The sequence below is a fragment of the Physella acuta genome, unplaced genomic scaffold, assembly GCF_028476545.2.
Source record: "Physella acuta isolate Inbredline_101_S28 unplaced genomic scaffold, ASM2847654v3 ptg000126l, whole genome shotgun sequence".
In the NCBI taxonomy this organism is placed as follows: domain Eukaryota; kingdom Metazoa; phylum Mollusca; class Gastropoda; family Physidae; genus Physella; species Physella acuta.
This window is the reverse complement of record NW_026731645.1, coordinates 18,185-40,944: the sequence shown is the minus strand read 5'-3', so window position 1 is coordinate 40,944 and position 22,760 is coordinate 18,185. Positions and strand designations below refer to the sequence as shown.

The following is a 22,760-nucleotide window of genomic DNA, read 5'->3' as shown; positions in this document are numbered from 1 at the left end:
TCACTAGACTTTTTAATTAACTTGTTTCTACTAGATTCTAGTCTATTTTAAAAAAAGGTAATGTTATTAAATTGATTGAAAATCATGTCCGTATCCCGAGTTGCCATTCCCCTTTGTGTTATATAAGAATATTTGAGAAAGTTTAGAGGAGATCACTCCCGCTTTATTTATTTTAAATCATAATTTTAAAATGCTTAAAATAACCAACCCAGAATTGCATGTATATAAATGCAGAAACATACCACTCTTTCTGTTGTAAATTTTGACTAGATGTATAGTTGAAGGATATTTAAAATGAACTTCAAAATATGGATCGCTATCAATCGTAGAAGTATGGGTGTAGTCGAGCTGGCAATTGTCTTTCTCGCCGTTTACGGCGTTATGGGCAAAACATTTTCGGTACAAGCTTGACTGGATAGCGTGTTGTTTTAATGCCATATTACGGCCTGAGGAAAAAAAACATTTAACTCAAAACATAGTACAGATAAAATTTTAAATCTGTATATATATGTTACAATCAAAGCCCGAAGTGCGGCCAAAGCCCGAAGAACTTAGCACTAAGAGCGTATTTCGTACATTGTCCGGTCAATGCGCGCACTGGCCGAGACGAACTGGCCAAAGTTCGAAGCGTTTAAACTTGACATGTCCTATCTAGACTACGTTGTAATCGCGTTTTCATCATTCTGGGTTCGGTTTCATTGCGAGTAACGTATTGTTTGGCTTTTGTTTGTATAGCATTCTATATGCAATGCGACATGGACCAAAAGGGCCGTCAGACCAAGAGACAGACATACCAGATGGCTGCCAAAAAAAATAGTCCAAATCATAATGGAAGGAATTTGTGAATCAAGTTATTTCTGAATAGAGAACATGTGGCATAAACTTAAAACTAGTTAAATGAAAAACCAAGGCATAGCAAAAGCCAATGTTCAGTAGAACGTGCCAACTAAGATGTTCAAAACATGATGATGACAAGGATGCAGACAAATGAATAAGCTTATTGGGCTGCGAGTCTTAAATTCATTCAATTAATGAAAAACCGTAATTTTCACCAAGGAATCCAACAATCGCCATACGAAACCTTGTTTGGATGCAAAGCAAAAGTGGGAATTAGCACTTCAAATCTACCAAGAGAGGCTCTCGATAGTTTAGCTACTGAGGAAGATCTTGTGAACATTGAACAAATGGTGACAATAATAAGGCCAACAGATTCTGTGTAGTTTGTGAAAAAATATTGTAGTGCAGCCCATTCTTGTGGATCCTGAGGCAACGATGTCCATGCGAAATAGCCAATGAAGCAGACGAAGGATACGAAGGGAAGAGTACTTGCAGATTATGTCACAATAAACAAGAAATCATGGACAACAGGTCACACTAGCTAGCAAACTCAAGGTGCAAAGATGCTAACAAAATTTAAACAAGCTGAAGTGAAAGATACTGGTTGCATCCGTATTCCAGATGTTGACAGAAGTCGTGGTGATCCCCGACGCTTTCTACAAGCTAGGAACGGAACCTGATGTTCCAAAATAACTGTATACTGGAAGTGTGTTTTCAATTCTTCACGAAAAAAATTGTCCCACCTTGGCACTGAGGAAAATCACTACGAACCATCGCATCGTCACAATCACTGACCGGTGGCCAAGACTACAACCTAATCTACAACAAATCGCTGCAAATGTACAAATTACAATGTAATTCTAAATAATAATCAACAAAAACTTAATTTGTATGATCCTTACGGTATTGAAAAAACCTGCTCACGATCTTCTAATTCGGACTGCGACCGGTCGTCCCTAGCCAGATGATTTCTAATTCAGACTGGCCGGTCCACAATAGCCAGTCCGCGGAATGGCCGGCCAAATGCCAAAATCAAGTGCCATTTCAGAATTTAGCCGGTCCACCATGGCCAGTCCGCGGATTGCCCGGTAAAAGGCCTAAATTAAGTAAAGTTTTGGACTTTGGCCCGTCAATTGGAGGCGATATTGACAATTCGCGCATTGGCCGGTCAATGCCCGCTTTGGCCGAATTCGGGCTTTGACTGTAACATATATATATATATATATATATATATATATATATATATATATATATATATATATATATATATATATATATATATATTTATATAGATATAGATATATATATATATATATATATATATATATATATATATATATATATATATATATATATATATATATATATATATATATATATATATATATACAGATGTCTTTATATAGATTTTCTTAGAATATATGGTTAATTTCAATAAATGTTGAAAATTAGAAAATAATGTTGAAAATTACATTAAAAACAAAAACTATGCATTTATGGTTTTTATTAAAAGGGTTTAATTATTTTTTAACATGTTTAGTTTTGCAGAAATCTATAGGCATACTTTACTAATCTTTAGCTAAATTGACATATTTTGTATCTTTTTTTAAGCTTCTCTTGATTAGAAAATGTGCACTGTAACTATGTGTAAAACTTTGAAATTCTTTTTTTCCTATGGATACATTTTCATTTTTCAAAATATTTTATATACATATTTATTTAAATTTTCAAAATCAAATTATACCGGGCGCAGTTATATTAAACTTTAAAAGTAGGTCAAGACTTGAAGAGAATGTATTTTGACATAAAAATTTACTTCATTTGAAAATAAAACAGGCTTTCTTTATCTATCTACATACTACTAAAACTCAAGTTTGTTTACATGTTTGAATATTTATTTCTTTGTCTGATTTGGTACTGTAAAGAAACTGCTCTATATGGGGAACTGTAAAATAGTATGTAGGTAGAGAATAATGTTTGATTGCAGACAGACTGTTAATCACACATTTATTTAAAGACGTTAATTAATTTATTGATTTATTCATAGGTAGATTAACCACATTAATTTTAAAGTTATAGAACAATGGCTAAACTTTGACTGAATAGTGACGTTTGATAACTCATTTTTCGTTTGTTTGTTTTTTTATTGAAATTGAGGAGAATCTGCATTATGTGTAGGGCTGTAAATATTGTTCTTTCTTAAACATACTATTAATTACAAACTAATTTAAAGCCGTTAATTAATTTATTGATATATTCATTGGTAGATTAACTACATTAATTATAAAAGTTTAGAACAATGAATTAAGTAATCGTAATGAGTTATTTTCCTTTTACAACAATGTTTTCAACTATTTTTTCTCAAGGCCATTATATGAATGATGAGGTTGACTATCAGGACATCGCGGGGCACAGGGCAGGTGAAGTAGAGTTCATCTGTTTCTATGTTCTCAGCATATGAAGGGATAGTGTGGTCAGAGCCATGCCCGGCCGGAATCGTTTTTTTTTTTAAAATACAAACATGTCTGAGAGTTAGCATATGAAGGGATAGTGTGGCCAGAGCCATGCCCGGCCGGAATCGTTTTTTTTTTAAAAATACAAACATGTCTGAGACTAAGCGGGGCACGGGGCAGGTGAAGTAGAGTTTAGTAGTTTTTTTAAATATAAAAAACGTCGTTTTGAATGTGGGGTCTGGTTATTTTGGGATGATAAGTGCTGACAGACGTGAAGTCATTTATGGATGACCCCCGAAACCCACAGTTATCTAACTAGATAACGGGTAGTCTAGTACACTACTAAAACTCAAGTTTGTTTACATGTTTGAATATTTTTTTTTGTTTGTTTGTCTGATTAAGTATTGTAAATAATTCTACTCTATGTGGACAGCTGTAAAATAGTATGTAGGTAGAGAACAATTTTTGTTTTAAGACAGACTGTTAATCACAAATTTATTTAAAGACGTTAATTAATTTATTGATTTATTCATAGGTAGATTAACCACATTTATATTAAAAGATTAGAACAACCACTAGACTCGACGAAACAGTGACGTCACAGTTTTTGTTTACTTTTTAGTACAATAAAATGGCGGCTTCCATCATCGCCCCATTTAAAAGTTTAACGCGTTCTAAATCTAATTTTTCTGTCGGCCATAACTTTAACAATACGTCCGTTTGCTGCTTTTATTACGTTCCAACACTTATATAAATTTTCAACTGTCTTTTTCATTTAGATTTACAATAAATTTCTCTAGCTCTACAATCTGACCAAGAAAGTTATTTATAGATCTAAAAATATCATGTGACCAAGCAAGTTATTTATAGATCTAGATCTAGAATCTAGGTCAAATAAAAGATTAATTAGATACATACCAAAGATTAATTAGATAAAAAATACAATCCATTTTATAATCATAATACATTTTTAGTCCTTAAATACTTTATATAAATCTTTGTGATTTATCTATCTAGATCTAGAGTTATCTAGCTAGAAGTGGTCTAGATTCTAATGATTAGATCTAGATCCTAGATCTAGAATTTCTAGATCTAGATCTAGATCTAGATCTAGATCTAGATCTCTAGATCTAGCAAGAGTTACGCAAATACTAGACTTAAGCAAACGAGTCGTAGAATCTAGATCTAAATAATTCTATCTAGATCTAGATAATTTCAGACCTTCATTATCTATATACTACTAAAACTCAAGTTTGTTTACATGTTTGAATATTTATTTCTTTGTCTGATTTGGTACTGTAAAGAAACTGCTCTATATGGGGAACTGTAAAATAGTATGTAGGTAGAGAATAATGTTTGATTGCAGACAGACTGTTAATCACACATTTATTTAAAGACGTTAATTAATTTATTGATTTATTCATAGGTAGATTAACCACATTAATTTTAAAGTTATAGAACAATGGCTAAACTTTGACTGAATAGTGACGTTTGATAACTCATTTTTCGTTTGTTTGTTTTTTTATTTGAAATTGAGGAGAATCTGCATTATGTGTAGGGCTGTAAATATTGTTCTTTCTTAAACATACTATTAATTACAAACTAATTTAAAGCCGTTAATTAATTTATTGATATATTCATTGGTAGATTAACTACATTAATTATAAAAGTTTAGAACAATGAATTAAGTAATCGTAATGAGTTATTTTCCTTTTACAACAATGTTTTCAACTATTTTTTCTCAAGGCCATTATATGAATGATGAGGTTGACTATCAGGACATCGCGGGGCACAGGGCAGGTGAAGTAGAGTTCATCTGTTTCTATGTTCTCAGCATATGAAGGGATAGTGTGGTCAGAGCCATGCCCGGCCGGAATCGTTTTTTTTTTTAAAATACAAACATGTCTGAGAGTTAGCATATGAAGGGATAGTGTGGCCAGAGCCATGCCCGGCCGGAATCGTTTTTTTTTAAAAATACAAACATGTCTGAGACTTAGCGGGGCACGGGGCAGGTGAAGTAGAGTTTAGTAGTTTTTTTAAATATAAAAAACGTCGTTTTGAATGTGGGGTCTGGTTATTTTGGGATGATAAGTGCTGACAGACGTGAAGTCATTTATGGATGACCCCCGAAACCCACAGTTATCTAACTAGATAACGGGTAGTCTAGTACACTACTAAAACTCAAGTTTGTTTACATGTTTGAATATTTTTTTTTGTTTGTTTGTCTGATTAAGTATTGTAAATAATTCTACTCTATGTGGACAGCTGTAAAATAGTATGTAGGTAGAGAACAATTTTTGTTTTAAGACAGACTGTTAATCACAAATTTATTTAAAGACGTTAATTAATTTATTGATTTATTCATAGGTAGATTAACCACATTTATATTAAAAGATTAGAACAACCACTAGACTCGACGAAACAGTGACGTCACAGTTTTTGTTTACTTTTTAGTACAATAAAATGGCGGCTTCCATCATCGCCCCATTTAAAAGTTTAACGCGTTCTAAATCTAATTTTTCTGTCGGCCATAACTTTAACAATACGTCCGTTTGCTGCTTTTATTACGTTCCAACACTTATATAAATTTTCAACTGTCTTTTTCATTTAGATTTACAATAAATTTCTCTAGCTCTACAATCTGACCAAGAAAGTTATTTATAGATCTAAAAATATCATGTGACCAAGCAAGTTATTTATAGATCTAGATCTAGAATCTAGGTCAAATAAAAGATTAATTAGATACATACCAAAGATTAATTAGATAAAAAATACAATCCATTTTATAATCATAATACATTTTTAGTCCTTAAATACTTTATATAAATCTTTGTGATTTATCTATCTAGATCTAGAGTTATCTAGCTAGAAGTGGTCTAGATTCTAATGATTAGATCTAGATCCTAGATCTAGAATTTCTAGATCTAGATCTAGATCTAGATCTAGATCTCTAGATCTAGCAAGAGTTACGCAAATACTAGACTTAAGCAAACGAGTCGTAGAATCTAGATCTAGATAATTCTATCTAGATCTAGATAATTTCAGACCTTCATTATTTTATATTAATCTTTGTTTGGCTAATTAAAGATAAAATTTAATTTGAAAGCTACTACTACTAGACTTAGATCTAGATCTATGCGCGTAAATCAAGTTGCATAAGGAGACTCAAAGTATTAAACTATAGTATAAAAATGAACCTGTTACTTCAGAGTTAAATAGCTAAGTTGTTAGTGTAATCGGCTTGCATGCGTATGGCACGGGTTCCAGACCAATACGCTAATGATAATTATTTTTTTCAATTTTTATTTCATTTTTTAGATGTGAATGATAAAGTTGCGTATCTGAACTTGGCGGGATACAGGGCAGGTGAAGTAGAGTTCATCTGTTTCTTTGTCCTAAGCATATAAAGGGATAGTGTTGTCAGAGACATGCTCGGCTGGAATCGTTTTTTTTAAACGATAAAAACATGTTGTCTGAGACTTGGCGGGACACTGGGCAGGTGAAGTAGAGTTGAGTTAGTCACTTGTGACGTCAGTATATAAAGGGATAGACCGAAATCGGTGTTTTCCGTGTTTTTAAAAGATAAAAAACATCTTTTTGAATGTGGGGGTCTGTTTTTTTGTGACGATAAGTGACACTGCAGTAGCGTAGCGAGGGGGGGGACATATTTCCCCGGGCGCCGACCTTAGGGGCGCCAAAATGGGTTGGAAAAATAAATTGAAAGGTTGAGGGGAGTGCAAATCGAAAGTTTGAGGAGGGAAGGGTGCAAATCGAAATCTTGAGGGAAGGGGTGATGCACATCGAAACCTTGCCGGGGGGGGGGGGGGGGGGGGGGGGGGGGTTCAAATTGAAAAGTTTGTCCCCGGGCGCCGAAAAAAGAGTCGCTACGCCTCTGAGTCTTCTTCTTCTTCTTCGTTCTTAATTATTAGTGTTGAAGGGGATCGAGATTTATCTGCCAGTGGGTTTGAACTCGAGACTTTGTTCGAATTTATCAACTATGAGCTTTTTGCCGACTCGACCACGCCTCCAACACAATTAAGCGTTACGTGTCAACTGTTTATGCGCCATTGAGGCCATTGACTCCGATTTCAGCCTGCTTTTCTTTTTGGATTTGCTTCCATAGCCTTTGTCCAACCAAGAACAAACTACAAGGCAGCAGTTGTTTTAATTTTGGAGTTGTCTCTCCTAGAAGAGTGGCTGTCCCCAACTAACGAGCCTCATCTGCCCGAGGGTTCGAACTCGAGACTTTTCGGTTTAGCAACCATGAGCTTTACCGACTCGACCACGCCGACAGATGTGATGTCATTTGTGGATGACCCCCCCCCCCCCCCCCGAAACCCACAGTTATCTAACTAGATAACGGGTAGTCTATTTCAATTCTAATATTCCGCACCGTTATCCACAAATTGTATTTAAAAACTTTTTTTAAAGATGTCATTATCCCGACTGCAGTGGAGTTGACATTTACTTTTATATATAGTATTTGAGAAAGTTAAATGTATATCACTCCAGCTTTATTTTTAAATATATGCTATACACAAAGGAATTTAAATGTTTAAATTAAATTTTTGTTACCTTCATGCCTAAAAACAAATTTTTATTATACAATATGAGAATAAACACTTAATATCACAAAATACGGAAATTATGCTGTTGTCAGCTATTAAAAAAGTAATAAAAAGCGACATTTCCTGTCGGCTATCGCTTTAAAGATAAGTCTGTTTGGTGTTTTTTTTTATTAGGATTCAACGCTGGTATCGATTTTCAATAGCATACGCTTGTAAGTTTTTTTTTATACGAGAATACAATAAATGTATCTAGATCTAGCGATAAAAGGTATTAAAACACAATAAATTATTGAGTAATTTTACTTAACTATTTCCGGCTTTAAATATTTCATATAAATCACTGTTTCATCGTAATGGAATAGGATAAATGTTATTTGACGTAATTTTACTTTATATGAAGAGTAGCCTCCCGTCAAAATATAAAATGGGAGTAGGCCCTATTTAGGAAATAAGAAATGTTTTTACCAAAAAGTATGTGTCTTGCTGGCCGAGATGACCATGACTTAGCGACTATTTTACCTAGCATAGGATCGAATTACATCTAATCAGTGTTTAACTTTTTTTGGTTTAACTTTCCTACATAGAAAGTGTACTGTGAGAATTCAAAACTAGCGCTAATGGTTCTAATTGATTTCAAATAGTTTATTCATAAGAGGTTCGAGCTGAGAAAATATTATGGAAATGAATTATGTTTTTAAAAGACAAATACATGTAAGCTGAATTGTGACTTCCTTTCGGATGTGTGTGGTAAAATTGCCTTTCGGACAGGCGTAACAAGAGGCAGGTGAAGTAGAGTTCACCAGTTTCCGTCACCTCAGCAAATAAAGTGATGATGTTGTCGCACCATGCTCAAACAAAACGTTTTTTTTTGTGTGTGATTTAAGCGATGTTGGCTGAAGTGTTCAGTCTTTTTAGATGTTGGGTTCTGGATTTTGTAAAGATGTGTGATATTGGGGAGGGGGGAAACTCAAAAAGGGTAATCCTCAAATGACGTCAAGCTTTTTTTTGACGTTTTTTACCTCCCACCCTCTCGCCTGAGTCACACATCGTTACAAAAAGCCAGACCCTCCCCTAAACGACGACACACTTCATGCTACAACCCTACCGCCTCAAATCTGCAGTTGTTTTACTCAAAGCATCGATATTTTTCCAAAATCGTGTCAGAACACTGTCAATATAGAGTATTTTAACCAATTTCTATTACAGTTTATTAAAACAGTTTTCTAAAACGCAAAATAGCAGCTAAAATTCATTTTCTAATATGGATTTAATATAATGCAAAAGTGTGATGTCACATTTTTTGAACCCCCCCCCCCCTCCCCCGTATCACATACGGTAAAAAATTATGGACCCTCCTCCCCTCTTCGAGTTTAACGTCATTTAATGAAGACACCAGTAAATCGTCAAACAAGCTAGACGTCATTATGAATTACCCCATTACAAAAGTTAAATTTTAAATAAAATATCCACAAACCACCACTGAAATAAACAGAACACAAATTGTGTGGTGTCTTCCCTTTCAGTTCGACATGGTTAACTGTTACGTAGTCTTCACAGAAGTAATCCCAAATATGGTTGTTGAGAGCGTATGTTTTCGTGGCACATCCTAAAACCAGGTCCGGTGCTTTACTCAATGTCATACCTGATTGAACATTATATTTTATTAACTTTTTACTTAATGCGAAGCTGTGTTTTTTTTTGCCTTTAGAATTTTAACCGTAATCTACATCTCAAATTCAACACACACATACGCCTCTTTCGCCACATCATTTCTCCATTTCATCACTCCCTTTTCATTCACTTCAACCTAAATCAACACCGCTACCTCCCAATCCTTCTTAGCCTCAACCGCAATCACTAACATAACGTGAATCTCCACCGCAACCTCAACCCCAGTATCAACATAAACATCAACATTAACATTAACAACAACATCAACATCAACATAGCATCAACATCAACATAACATCAACATAACATCAACATAACATCAAAATCAGCATAAACATCAACATCAACATCAACATCAACATTAAATTAACATCAACATCAACATCAACATCAACATCAACATCAACATCAACATCAACATCAACATCAACATCAACATCAACATCAACATCAACATCAACATCAACATCAACATCAACATCAACATCAACATCAACATCAACATCAACATCAACATCAACATCAACATCAACATCAACATCAACATCAACATCAACATCAACATCAACATCAACATCAACATCAACATCAACATCAACATCAACATCAACATCGTTTTCGTTTTCGTTTTCGTTTTCGTTTTCGTTTTCGTTTTCGTTTTCGTTTTCGTTTTCGTTTTCGTTTTCGTTTTCGTTTTCGTTTTCGTTATCGTTATCGTTATCGTCATCGTCATCGTCATCGTCATCGTCATCGTCATCGTCATCGTCATCGTCATCGTCATCGTCATCGTCATCGTCATCGTCATCGTCATCGTCATCGTCATCGTCATCGTCATCGTCATCGTCATCGTCATCGTCATCGTCATCGTCATCGTCATCGTCATCGTCATCGTCATCGTCATCGTCATCGTCATCGTCATCGTCATCGTCATCGTCATCGTCATCGTCATCGTCATCGTCATCGTCATCGTCATCGTCATCGTCATCGTCATCGTCATCGTCATCGTCATCGTCATCGTCATCGTCATCGTCATCGTCATCGTCATCGTCATCGTCATCGTCATCGTCATCGTCATCGTCATCGTCATCGTCATCGTCATCATCATCATCATCATCATCATCATCATCATCATCATCATCATCATCATCATCATCATCATCATTATCATTATCATTATCATTATCATTATCATTATCATTATCATTATCATTATCATTATCATTATCATTATCATTATCATTATCATTATCATTATCATTATCATTATCATTATCATTATCATTATCATTATCATTATCATTATCATTATCATTATCATTATCATTATCATTATCATTATCATTATCATTATCATTATCATTATCATTATCATTATCATTATCATTATCATTATCATTATCATTATCATTATCATTATCATTATCATTATCATTATCATTATCATTATCATTATCATTATCATTATCATTATCATTATCATTATCATTATCATTATCATTATCATTATCATTATCATTATCATTATCATTATCATTATCATTATCATTATCATTATCATTATCATTATCATTATCATTATCATTATCATTATCATTATCATTATTATTGTCATTATCATTATCATTATCATTATCATTATCATTATCAATATCAATATCTTGTTGAAACAAGGACAAAAATCACATTTATTTGATTCGAACTTGGGCATTTTCGCATGGATATAAAACGTTTTGGTCGACGCTGTTTTATTTTTTATCACAGGTGTATTTTCATGTTAATGTACAGTGGGTTTTTTTTTACCCCACACCAACAAACTGGTAAGCGGAAAAATGCGAAACGGAAAAATGCAAAAAAAAAACCCACTGCGACGGAAAAAAATATCTGTGTGCGCCCTTTTCTGATTACGCAATTTTTTGACGATATAATAGGATAACTTTTGAAGTATTTATTTGTAAGCTTTAATGTTTTATTTTTTTACATTGAATAGTAGCCTGTATACCACCGTCTTCATAAAAATCAGATGTAAAAGTAAAACTCTTTGCAAAACATAGCATTTTGTCAAAACTCACCGTCTTGATATACCAAACGAATACTGGAAAATGGATACGTTGCTCCGAGCGTTAAGTTAACATTTCCCGAATTAGGGCCTAGGCATGTTTTATCATCCCCGTCAGTCAAAGTGTGTTGGTTGTTAAAACTACCAAGTATGTCAACTGAAAAATATCTTTTACGTTAGCAAATTTAATCTGTGATGTAAAAAATGTGTGTCATTTCAGCGGACTAATAGATTGAGGGTGTGCGGTGTTTGACTTTATGGTGTGTTGACTTGATGTAGGTGTGTTATTTTTGTTGAAGTTATTACATATTAACTGTCAAAGAAATATTACTTAAGTTCGTTTGTGTTGTTTGAGATAGTCTCCTGATTTCATGATAGTGTACAAGAAGATTTAAGGAGAAGATATACATATATATATATATATATATATATATATATATATATATATATATATATATATTTATATATATATATATATATATATATATATATATATATATATATATATATATATATATATATATATATATATGCAAATACACAAAATCGAAGATCATATTATTTTCAGAAAGAGAAATACCCTTTATTTAATAAAAGCAACATTTACAGCTTACAGTATTGGCACGTCCGACCAAACCATCCCCGTGAGCACTTTGATCCATGCACGCACTCCCCATGTATGTTGCAATGGTTCTTTTCACAATGACACAGAAATTCGTTCTTTGGACCAAACCAGACAGAAGGTTCCACAACTAGGTAACAAAAACTTCTAACTAGATTTTTATAACTAGAGTGAGTTGATTAAAAGCTAATAAAATGAATCCCATTTTTGGGAATTAACTATAAACTTGTTTTCCAGTTAATTCATATGTATGTAAATTTCGTTTTTGTATACAAGAAGCAGATCTAAGCACAGTTTTACTGGCAAAAAGAGTTGGTATTGTCTACCAAACAAGACAGGAGGCTCAACAGATATATAACAAAAGCCTTAAAATGATATAATTGAAATGTAATTAACAGAAAACAATAAATGGTAACGAATTATTAAATTGTTTTTAAATTTACATTATCTATGGACTAATCAGGAATTTATGTTTGTTAGAAATAACCAACCGATTTCTTGCAAATAATTGTGGTCTTTTAGACAAGTTTAGAAACATACAACATTTTTAGTGATGTATTGTTAAGTAAAGGATTTGTACAGATTAGAGAACAGAGCAGGTGATCTTCAAAACCTTTCGAGAAGCAACTTTTGACTTTAATTTGTATAATCGAATTAGCCTTCTCTCTTATATATCGCTATTGGAATTTTTGCCTGAAAATAAGACCTAGTTTAACTGCCATTTAACATTGCCTGTCTTTTGATTTTAAAACAGCTTAAAACTTGTGTCAGTTCAGCAAGGCATGTATATCTGTATATCTCATTGTCAGTTGCTATTATATTTATGATGATTTTAATAGAATGTCATGTCAGTGTTTTTCTCATGGCATTCAACGCAATGTTTCTCGTTTAACTATATGTGAACTGTCTTAGGGAAATCATACCAGCTTACAAGAAAACAAAAAAATCGTGCATTTACGAATTTAAAACATTAATTGCTTTATTAAATTCTAAAATTCTTTTCTATGTTTTTGCTTTTTCCTTATGGTTTTGGTCAATAGAACTAGAAAAAAAATAGGGGGTTGTATAGGGCATGCACTACGCTACTAAGTTTTTAGCTTATATAAAAAACGATATTTTATAAAAAAAATAATTTCTTAAAAATAATATATTTTGCTAGTAAGAAACATATATATATATATATATATATATATATATATATATATATATATATATATATATATATATATATATAACAATCCTAATATATAAAAAACCCCGTGCGCACTTCTCTCTCTCTCTCTCTCTCTCTCTCTCTCTCTCTGTCTGTCCACAAAATATTTTCGCCGGACATCACGTCAGAAACTGCAGCGATATATGAAGAACTTTATACGGACTTTTGTTGAAAATAATATGTTAGATGTTTTAAATGTATAACCACAATTTTATTTAAAGAAGAAAAATTAAACATAAAGGCGTATTCGAATGTAGAAAAACAATTTTATTTATGCAACCGGAAAAGTGTTTAAACTTGGGACAAGAACGCATTTAACAATGACGTCGCGTATTGTTTACACTAAAAAAAGAACACGAAACTGATGACGTCATCTTCCGAATTAAGAATAAAAAGAAATGAACTATTTCATTCAAATATGATTTAGAGCTATGTACGCTATTAAATGTAGACTATGCAATACGATTTTCTCGGCCTAAACTTAAAGAATTATTTTATCTATTTGGATTCTAGATCTAGAGATTCTAGATCTAGAGATTCTAGATCATCTAGATCTAGAGATTCTATTTTAGACTATAAAGAAAGGAACTACTTTGGAAGTCTTGGTTTATCTATGCAATTTGCTAATCTCTATAATATATGATGCAAAGTTGTCGGGTGCCCGACATCGGGCACTTCTCGGCGCCGCGGGCGCTTCAAATTTGGCAGGATCTTGCCTTTGGGCAACAGAACACGGGGCCGGTGCCGGTTGGCCTAAGGGTCTACGATGAGGGGGTCAAAACAGACCTCGATATGAGCTATAAATCGAAAAAAATGTGTCCACGTAGGAACCTCTTCATAACTCCTGAGGTCGTAGACCGACCCTCGGGCAAATTAATTAAGCATTCAAATTCACAATGTTTTTGAAAGCCTAAGCGAAGCTGGGCAGCATGCCTAGTATTTTATAAAAGTTATGAAATCTTTTAAAATAATATATTTTGCTAGTAAGAAATGTAGGCCTATATAAATAAAATATTTTTAAATGTTATGCATTTTTAAAAATAAATATTCCTAGTAAGAGATGCATATAAACAAAATATTTATAAAAGTTATGACATGTATATAAATAACAAGATGAACCTGGTGCTGCAAAGAGTATACAGCAGAGGACACATTCCAATCTGGCTATCCACATTTTCTCCGTGTGGCACAAGTTCTTCAAAGAAGTTCAAGAAAATATTTATACAAACAAGATCAAATACTGATTCGTCCATATGCAGAACAGCTCGGATAATGAGATGTTATTTAGAATACGTGGCACATTGGTATAGATTCGTCCATGCATCAACCCATATGTTGCTAGGGTGTTAATTATGAGCTTTGAAAACATACCTACAATTAATTTACAGCAGGCAATTAAATCAATTGATTTTAGCTTGTACAAAAAAAGAATGAATGGCACAAACAGATGTTTTCAATTAGTACTGTTGTAATTGAAACTCACATCAAACAATAGACATAAGTGCAGATGTGCATTGCCAATATAAACTGTTAAACACCAGAATCAGCTTCCACAAAAACAAAACCGCCTGCTAGCATGTAAGCATATATATGTGATTAACTAAATTTCACTCCCACTGGCGAAAACAAAACATAGGAAGGAACACTATATATATATATATATATAAATATAAATATAAATATAAATATATATATAAATATATATATAAATATATATATATATATATATATATATATATATATATATATATATATATATATATATATATATATATATAAATGGGGTTAATTTGTACCCCTAAGGAAAAAAGAAATATGGTAAAAAAGAAACTTCATGTCGGAAGCTATTTTGATTTTGAAGCTATCTTATTTGTAAATGGGACTAAAAATCTAATATATAAAGTTCATTTCTGTATGTAAAATTTTTGTAAAATGTGTGTTTGTAAAATATTTGTCGTGGATACTGGCATGGATTTAGGTGTTAGATTATTATAATGCTCATGGTCTAAATTTATGAGTAAAAAAATTACTATTGAAAGTCTTTAAAAACAATTTTCATTGTATATACTTAAAATAATAATTTTCAATTATGAACAATACATACAATTTTTAAAAAGTGTATCAACGTTTATAAAATGTGTAAAATTGTGTCTGAAATGTATTGACTACACAGTTACTTCCCTTTAAAAAAAATCGGGGAAAGAATGAATTTACTTTTTATTACTTTGTTTTGGTGTTAAGAAAAAAAAAACACAATTAGCGGGGATTGATTAAGTGCAATGTCGTTGGTATTTTTAATACCGCCTTTTATTTATTCTTAACACTGATCATACTGTTCACTAATTGTTTTTTTAAATCAATAAAATTTAATAAGCCAGGTCCTATAAATCCTATATGTTTATTTCTTTCCATTTACGGATAAGCTTGGAGTATTATAATTTTGTTCACTAAATTGAAACAGGCGCGTCCGTCGGCGCCCCTGCACGGTTCAATATGGCGCCTTGGGCTATCATGTGAGCGCTATGCTGCATAATTTTGTTTTAAACAGTGCGGTAGACTATGGATAAGAAAGGTTACTAGTCTTTAAGTGAATCAAATCCGGGCGTCCCCCGGTACCCCGACAAGGTGCTATTTGGCGCCCCGGGCCTTCCCGTGTACGCTATGGTACCTACGTTTGCGTAAGTGAGTTCAAAAGACTATGAATAAGTTGGATACTATAGTCGTTTACTAAGTTGAATCAGGCGGTTACGCCGCACGACGTCATAGTGCGATTTGGCGCTCAGGGCTAGACTGTGGACACTTTGAGTTTATCTTTGCGTTTGTGTTTTCTATGTGTTTGAGTTTGGGTTATCGTTTGTGTTTGTGTTTGGCTTTGGGTTTGGGTTTGTTTTCGTTTGCTTTTTTTCCTTGTGTTTGTGTTTTCTTTGTGTTTGTGATTGTGTTTGTGTTTGTTTTGTGTTTTTGTTTGTGTTTGTTTTTGCGTTTGTGTTATGTTTGCTTTTTTTTGTTGTGTTTTGGTGTTGTTTGATTGTGGTTGGGTTTGTGTTTGCGTTTGGATTTGTTTTCGTTTGCTTTTTTTATTTCGTTAGTATTTGTGTTTTCTTTGTGTTTGTGGTTGGGTTTGTCTTTGCGTTTGTTTTTGTGTTTTCGTTTGTGTTTTTTTGTGTTAGTGTTATGTTTGCGTTTTTTGTATGTTTTGGTTGGTTGTGGTTAGGGTGGGCAAAGCCTGATAAATGCTGATTACTAAACACACAAGTTATGGTCCTTTACAGATATGTTTTTCAGAGATGCCAGTGCAGGGCCTGGCCGGGACGGCTAGTATTTTAAAATGCGTAATTATTTTTAAAAAAAGAGCACAGTAATTAAGACAAAACATTTACAAAGCTGTACTATTATTACCCGCATATGGGGCCAAAAAGTACCTCTAGCGAAGCGAAAACGTACGAAAGGGTATCATGGGTGGGTGATGAATACCAAAGTGACCAAATGCTTATTTTTCGGCCATTTTTTACTTTCTCGTACATACGAAGTATAGAGAAAGTCTTGTAATCGTGCAAAAAAAAAATCGAGATTTTTGCAAATCTCGACGTTTTACAGCTCTTTGAGTCGGAAAAACATAGTTTTGTAATCTTGTCTGTATGTCTGTGTGTGTTTGTGTGTGTGTGTGTCTATAAACACGAAAACTTGAGTAACGTTACAGCTAGACTGATGCAATTTCATATGTAAGTATTTTATCAAAATCGTAGATCCGTATCAAATAAACTTTTCAGCGATTTCCGATAACCGGAAGTGGAACTTTTTCTACTTTTGCTTTTTCACAAGCATATAACTTGAATACTAGTTCCGATAGATAAATGAAATTTGACATGTAAGTAAAAGATCTAATTTTCTGCCTGCTGTTAAATTTTGAGTAATTTCCGTTGACCGGAAGTAGTAATTTATGCTATTTCCAATTTCTCATAAAACGATAAAATGCATGAGAATTTATAAAGTACTAATAATATTCCGTACTATTTTTTTGGCGTGCACTTGGTTTGCAATTCTTTTTTCTACGAGATTTTATTTTATTTTAAAAAAATTAATTGTTTAAAATGGATTAAAAATAATTTCAATATCCCAAGTTGCCTTGCCCTGTTGTTTTATATAAGAATATTCGAGAAAGTTTAAGGGAGATCACTCCCGGTTTATTTATTTTTAGACTTAACTCTTTGAGTCATAACTATAAGCTAAATATTATAGAATTAGGTTTAAAAATAAGCATTTTGGTTATTTTAGTTTTCAACACCCGCCCAGGCATTTAAATCACTACTCTTTTCGTATCAGTTCAATTAAATATCACAGAAAATATAAAGCATGAAACCTATATCTAACAGAATTGTTCAGTGGAGAAAAGATGGGGTTTGTTTTTAAGTTACTAATTGTTTCACGTGACTAGTTCATATGTTCGAAAAAAAAAATGTACTCGAACATTTTATTTTGGACAACTATCTTGAATACGCACTCGTAGCTAAACAAAATCTTAAGTAACCCTGCCGCGTCTCACCAGAGCGCTGAGGGTTCAGTTCGAATCTTGTGAAACCAACTGAATGGGTGACATCAGTAGGATAATGCAAAATGTTGTAGGAACAAAAAAAATCACCTGTCGATTGTTTGTAGGCAAACTTAAAGTTTATCAGTTGGCTTTTATTATTAAATACAACAGACAAAATCATAAATCAGACGGGTTGGTGGTTGAAACAGTTGTTAAAAATTAATTATGGTAAATTTTAATAAGAAAATTGCTTTGCAAAGCCCGTTCAGAAACTGATGGTTATGATTAGAATAAGTACAAGAGTGCACAGATCCATGCGTGTTTTGCTAACTGGATAAACTTTTCTATTATACTAAATCAGGGGTCTCCAAACTTTTCAGTCCGAGGGCCGCATTAAATATCAAATTTCAGTTCGGGGGCCAGTTTCTTCCAGGCATGTCTTTGATTTTTCTGGGCAAAGTTCCTCAGCCATCACCGACAAACGATTTTTCCATGGACAAAAAGATCTCCGCGGGCCGGATTAGTGGACATCGCGGGCCGCATCCGGCCCGCGGGCCGTAGTTTGGAGACCCCTGTACTAAATGGACGATATAAATAAATGGATGCCTTTATGCGAACTTTGAAATTAATGCCATCGGATTTTATGATTTATGACAGCACCTATAGGCAGATTGAAATGATGTTTTTATTGTGTGACACTACGAGCTCTACAAACGGTCTTTTTAAAAACCCTCCGATTTCTACACGAAACTGGTGTGTTCAGTGTGTAACGTTATGTAGGCAACCATTGCACAGTTTAGAAAACGGCGTGGTCGAGTCGGTAAAGGCCATGTCTCGAGTTCGAAAACCCGGGCTGATGAGGCTCAATAACTGGGGCAACTTTTCTAGAAGATACAACTCCAAAATGAAATAACTGCTGCCTTATAATCTGTTCTTGGTTGGATAAAGGCTATGGAAGCAAATCCAAAAAGAAAAGCAGGCTAAATTCGGAGTTATCAGACTGAACTCGCTTTATTTATTGCGAATAATAAGTTGACAGGTAATATTTAATTGGGTTGAAGGGAATCCCGTCCAACTTTAAAAATTAAGAACGAAGAAAAAGAAGACGAAACCCTCCGATTTCTACATAAGTGTTATGTGAGTTTAATGCTCGTCATTAACGACATTTGGCGTCCTTCTGATTTCAACGCTAAGCCTCCCCACAGGATCCTATGTAAACATGAATACACGACACACATAACCAGACACACACACACATAGACACACACATAGACACACATACACACAAATATATAGACAAACACACACATAGACACACACAGACACCTAAAGACACCTACAGACACACACAGACACACACACATAGACACACACAATATTTTAACTTCCAGTTGAGTTCCGTGAGTCATAGGCCAACTTTACAAAGTTAATTACTTTAATATGACAGCATCTAGCTTTTACTCTGTTAAGTTCTGTGTGTCACAGGCCAACTTTACCCAGCTAATTACTTTAATATGACAGCATCTAGCTCTTACTCTCATGACAACCTTGAATCATAAAGTGCTTTATTACCTAGACATTGTGAGATAAATTTCTTATAGACATCTAGTTATGTGAAATTCTGATTACAAGAACAAAAAGGGCCAACAAAAACGCACCATTTAAAATGAAGGTTTGATATTTTAATCCTGGTTGCACGTCCTTTTCATAATTTTAATTTAATATATAATTAGGAATTAGTTTTCTAATCCATTTTAGCTAAAGGCTTGTTTTTAAAATAATGTATCGACAGTATTATGTAGAAGATAAATTCCAAAAACTAATAACTAAGAGCTAAGTCGCTGTTTGTTTTTAATTTGTGAACCTTATTTTTTTAAAGGTAACTTTGTCATTCCACGTGTATATCTACTTCAAACCCAGACAAGTTATAATTATACCTGTCGTTTCAATTGCGATATAGAATAATATTCCCCCACCCTCACCCCACCCATCATTAAAACCGTTGTAATAGAATAATAAACAAATAGAATTTAGAAAATATCGGAATCAATTTTTGTATGAAAATCTTATTTCAAATTTAAACTGCATTCGGATTCCCAGGTTTGTTTCGAATTCATTGAAATTTGTGTTTATTAAACAATCTGATACAGGTGATTATATTTAGGTTAATCAATAAATACGTGACCGGCAGAACTTTACAATATGTATAGTTGAAGTAAATAAGTGACACGGTGCTTTGTCAAATCATTTCTGTTATTATATTTCTTAGAGGCATCATAAATATACAGAGTAAAGGGTTATCCATCTAAGACATAAACAGGGGGGTTGGGTGTTAAAATGTCATATTTTTGTTGACGTCTTAAATGTATGACCCTATAGTTTGTCTTTTAGAAAATTAGTTTTAACATATTCATTTTCTATTTTTTTAAGATTTAAAAAAAAAAATAGCGTTATATATAAATTACATAACATGTAAAACAAATTTAAAAAAAAAAACAATGGCTAAATTGAGACATACAATTATTTTTACACTTAAAACCCTTAAAAATAAGAAGACATCAGTTTTGTAATACTATTGCTACATTTTCGCAACATCGTTAAAAAAGTGTTTAAAAAGCATCAAATTTGAGCACATATAACATAATATTTGAATAAACATAAAAGCTACCTTATGAAAACATCTTATTTTTCTTGTATAAAACAATTATTATTCTATATATTTGAACAAAATGTACCAGGTCGTCCTTTGATTTATGCTAGCTCAAACAAACTATCCCAGACAAAAATCAACTGTGCATTTGTGCCCAGTATACTGAGCATATCAGAATATTCTGCTACTACTAATATACAGTTTCTTTCAGGCATCTCTTCGGGTGAGGGGGGGGGGGACGGAGAGAAATAGAACGAAACAGAATGTTTATGGAAAATATATTTTTTTACTAGTGTCACCCCCCCCTTCCCACGGAAAATTGAGTCCCCCCCCCCTCCCAACCGAAAATTTCAAGTGCACCCCCCCCCCCCCCGCTCGCCTGGAGAAAGAAGTGTGGAAGCAACACTGATAATCAATACTGCAATAGTGTGAAAAAATATTTTTTTAAAGTGACGTAAATGTAACTTAGCTCAAATTCAATTTTAATGAATAAATGAAACCATATTTAACCGTTTTTTGTTTTTTTTAATATGAGAATGAGAAAATTTGCCTTCATCGTTTAATTTTGTTCACAACATCTGAAAAGTGATTTACACTTTATAACAGAGTGACATCACCCTAGCTAGATTTAGGTGACAGTATTGAATATTCCCAAATCCTGTGACGCCCCCGCTTTTTACTATTTCTTCATATTCTGACTACCATCACGAATCGTCACCAAAAGTAAAATCCCCCACCTCCTCAAACATAAGTTTGTTTTGAACTACTTGTGGAAACCCGAGCTGACGTACCCGTTGTTTCCTGCCGATATCCGAACCTACGGCTTGGGAAACGGTAAGGAAACTCAATTCCTGTAACGACAGGGGCTGGCGTTTTATGATGTCTAAAAACTCTATGCAGGGGAGATAACCTTTTGCGTTAAGAATTTCCCTTAATTTTGAGTTATTGTTCATGAGTATGTGAATATCAGATTTGGTAAAAAACCACATTTGTTGGAATATTTGGGCTATGTTTGAATTGCCATGCATTAAAGCAAGTTGGATGGGTGAAACATGAACTAGGTAGGATGCTGAGTTCGCATTGTTGTGTTGTATTTCAACATCTTCAGGGCCTACACCATATAAGATTAACTGCTTTATGTAACTAACCCTGTTGTAAAGAATGCACTTATGAATATGGGTAGGAACTAAACATAGGTTTTTGGATCCATATTGGATTAAACAGTCAATGCATTTTAAATCTTGACTCTCGTCTAGTTTAGGGGAACTGAAGAGAATGGACAGTGCTGTTTCGTTGCGCGTCAAATTAACGACGTTAACGTCGGCTCCTGATAGACACAGCGTATGAACCATGTCAAAGTCTTGCAGCTCAGCTGCCAGCATTAGGGCCGTTCTCCCGTCGTTGTTCTGGTGGTCAACGTCTGATCCTGCTTTCACGAGTAGCTTCAGGACGTCAACATTTTTCTTTATGGATCTACAGGAGATTAGTAAAGGTGTGTTCCCCTCGTGGTCCTCGGTATTTACATCAGCACCGTTGGCCAACAAACAACAGATTATTTTATCATCGTCGTTAACGACAGCTGTAGATAAAGGTGTCCGACCGAGACTGCATTGAAGATTAACGTTAGCGTTAAATTCAAGCAGAACGTTAACAAGTTTAACTGAACCAGATTCTGCCGCAAAATGCAAGGCGGTTTTTCCTTCATTGTTTTGTCTGTTGACGTCTGCGCCTGCTTCTAGAAATATCCTGGTCAGCTGTGGGAGGTTCCGAATAATAACAGACCTCATTAGTGGTGTATGATCGTACTTGTTCAATGTCTCAAGACTTACCCCGTTTTTTACGATCGATTTAACTTTATCCAAGAATTTTTCTTTGGGAAATTTATACGTGATGATGTGATAGTTGTTGAGGAGATATTCCAAGAGAGACCGGCCGTAGAATCTCTCGCCTGAAGCACCGCTACAGAGACTGACCAGCTCCTCCACCACGCAGGGGTGGGGCGGCAGCCAAAGCTTGGCCTGGATGCTGTAGCAGCTGGGAGTGACGTCAGCCCCACACTGCACCAGCAGCCTGATCAGCTCTCTGTTTTTCTTCTGTACAGCCACTCGTAACAGTTGTTTACCCACGTCAACCATCTCCGAGTTGATTTCACGCTGGAA

At 34.0% G+C, this 22,760-nt stretch overlaps 2 protein-coding genes across 2 annotated transcripts in view; both read right to left on the bottom strand.

The window, feature by feature from the left end:
- LOC131934984 (uncharacterized) overlaps positions 1-14,626 on the bottom strand; it is a 29,214-nt gene extending 14,588 nt beyond the window's left edge. Inside the window, exons 1-5 of the mRNA XM_059291260.1 lie at positions 14,540-14,626; positions 12,200-12,337; positions 11,599-11,742; positions 9,333-9,500; positions 243-446 (exon numbers count right to left, since the gene is read on the bottom strand). Of these exons, the coding sequence (XP_059147243.1) occupies positions 243-446; positions 9,333-9,500; positions 11,599-11,742; positions 12,200-12,337; positions 14,540-14,594 (709 nt within the window). The 5' untranslated portion in view covers positions 14,595-14,626. The remainder of the gene's footprint in view (positions 1-242; positions 447-9,332; positions 9,501-11,598; positions 11,743-12,199; positions 12,338-14,539) is intronic.
- A 6,679-nt stretch (positions 14,627-21,305) lies between these two features.
- Positions 21,306-22,760, bottom strand: LOC131934980 (putative ankyrin repeat protein RF_0381). Its single transcript, XM_059291254.1, has one exon. It carries the CDS (start codon positions 22,734-22,736, stop codon positions 21,306-21,308), a length of 1,431 nt encoding a protein of 476 aa, XP_059147237.1. The 5' UTR covers positions 22,737-22,760.

What these genes read in the sequence shown, in the direction of transcription:
- LOC131934980 (XM_059291254.1), bottom strand. Translation starts at nt 22,736, where the DNA reads ATGGTTGACGTGGGTAAACAACTGTTACGAGTGGCTGTACAGAAGAAA.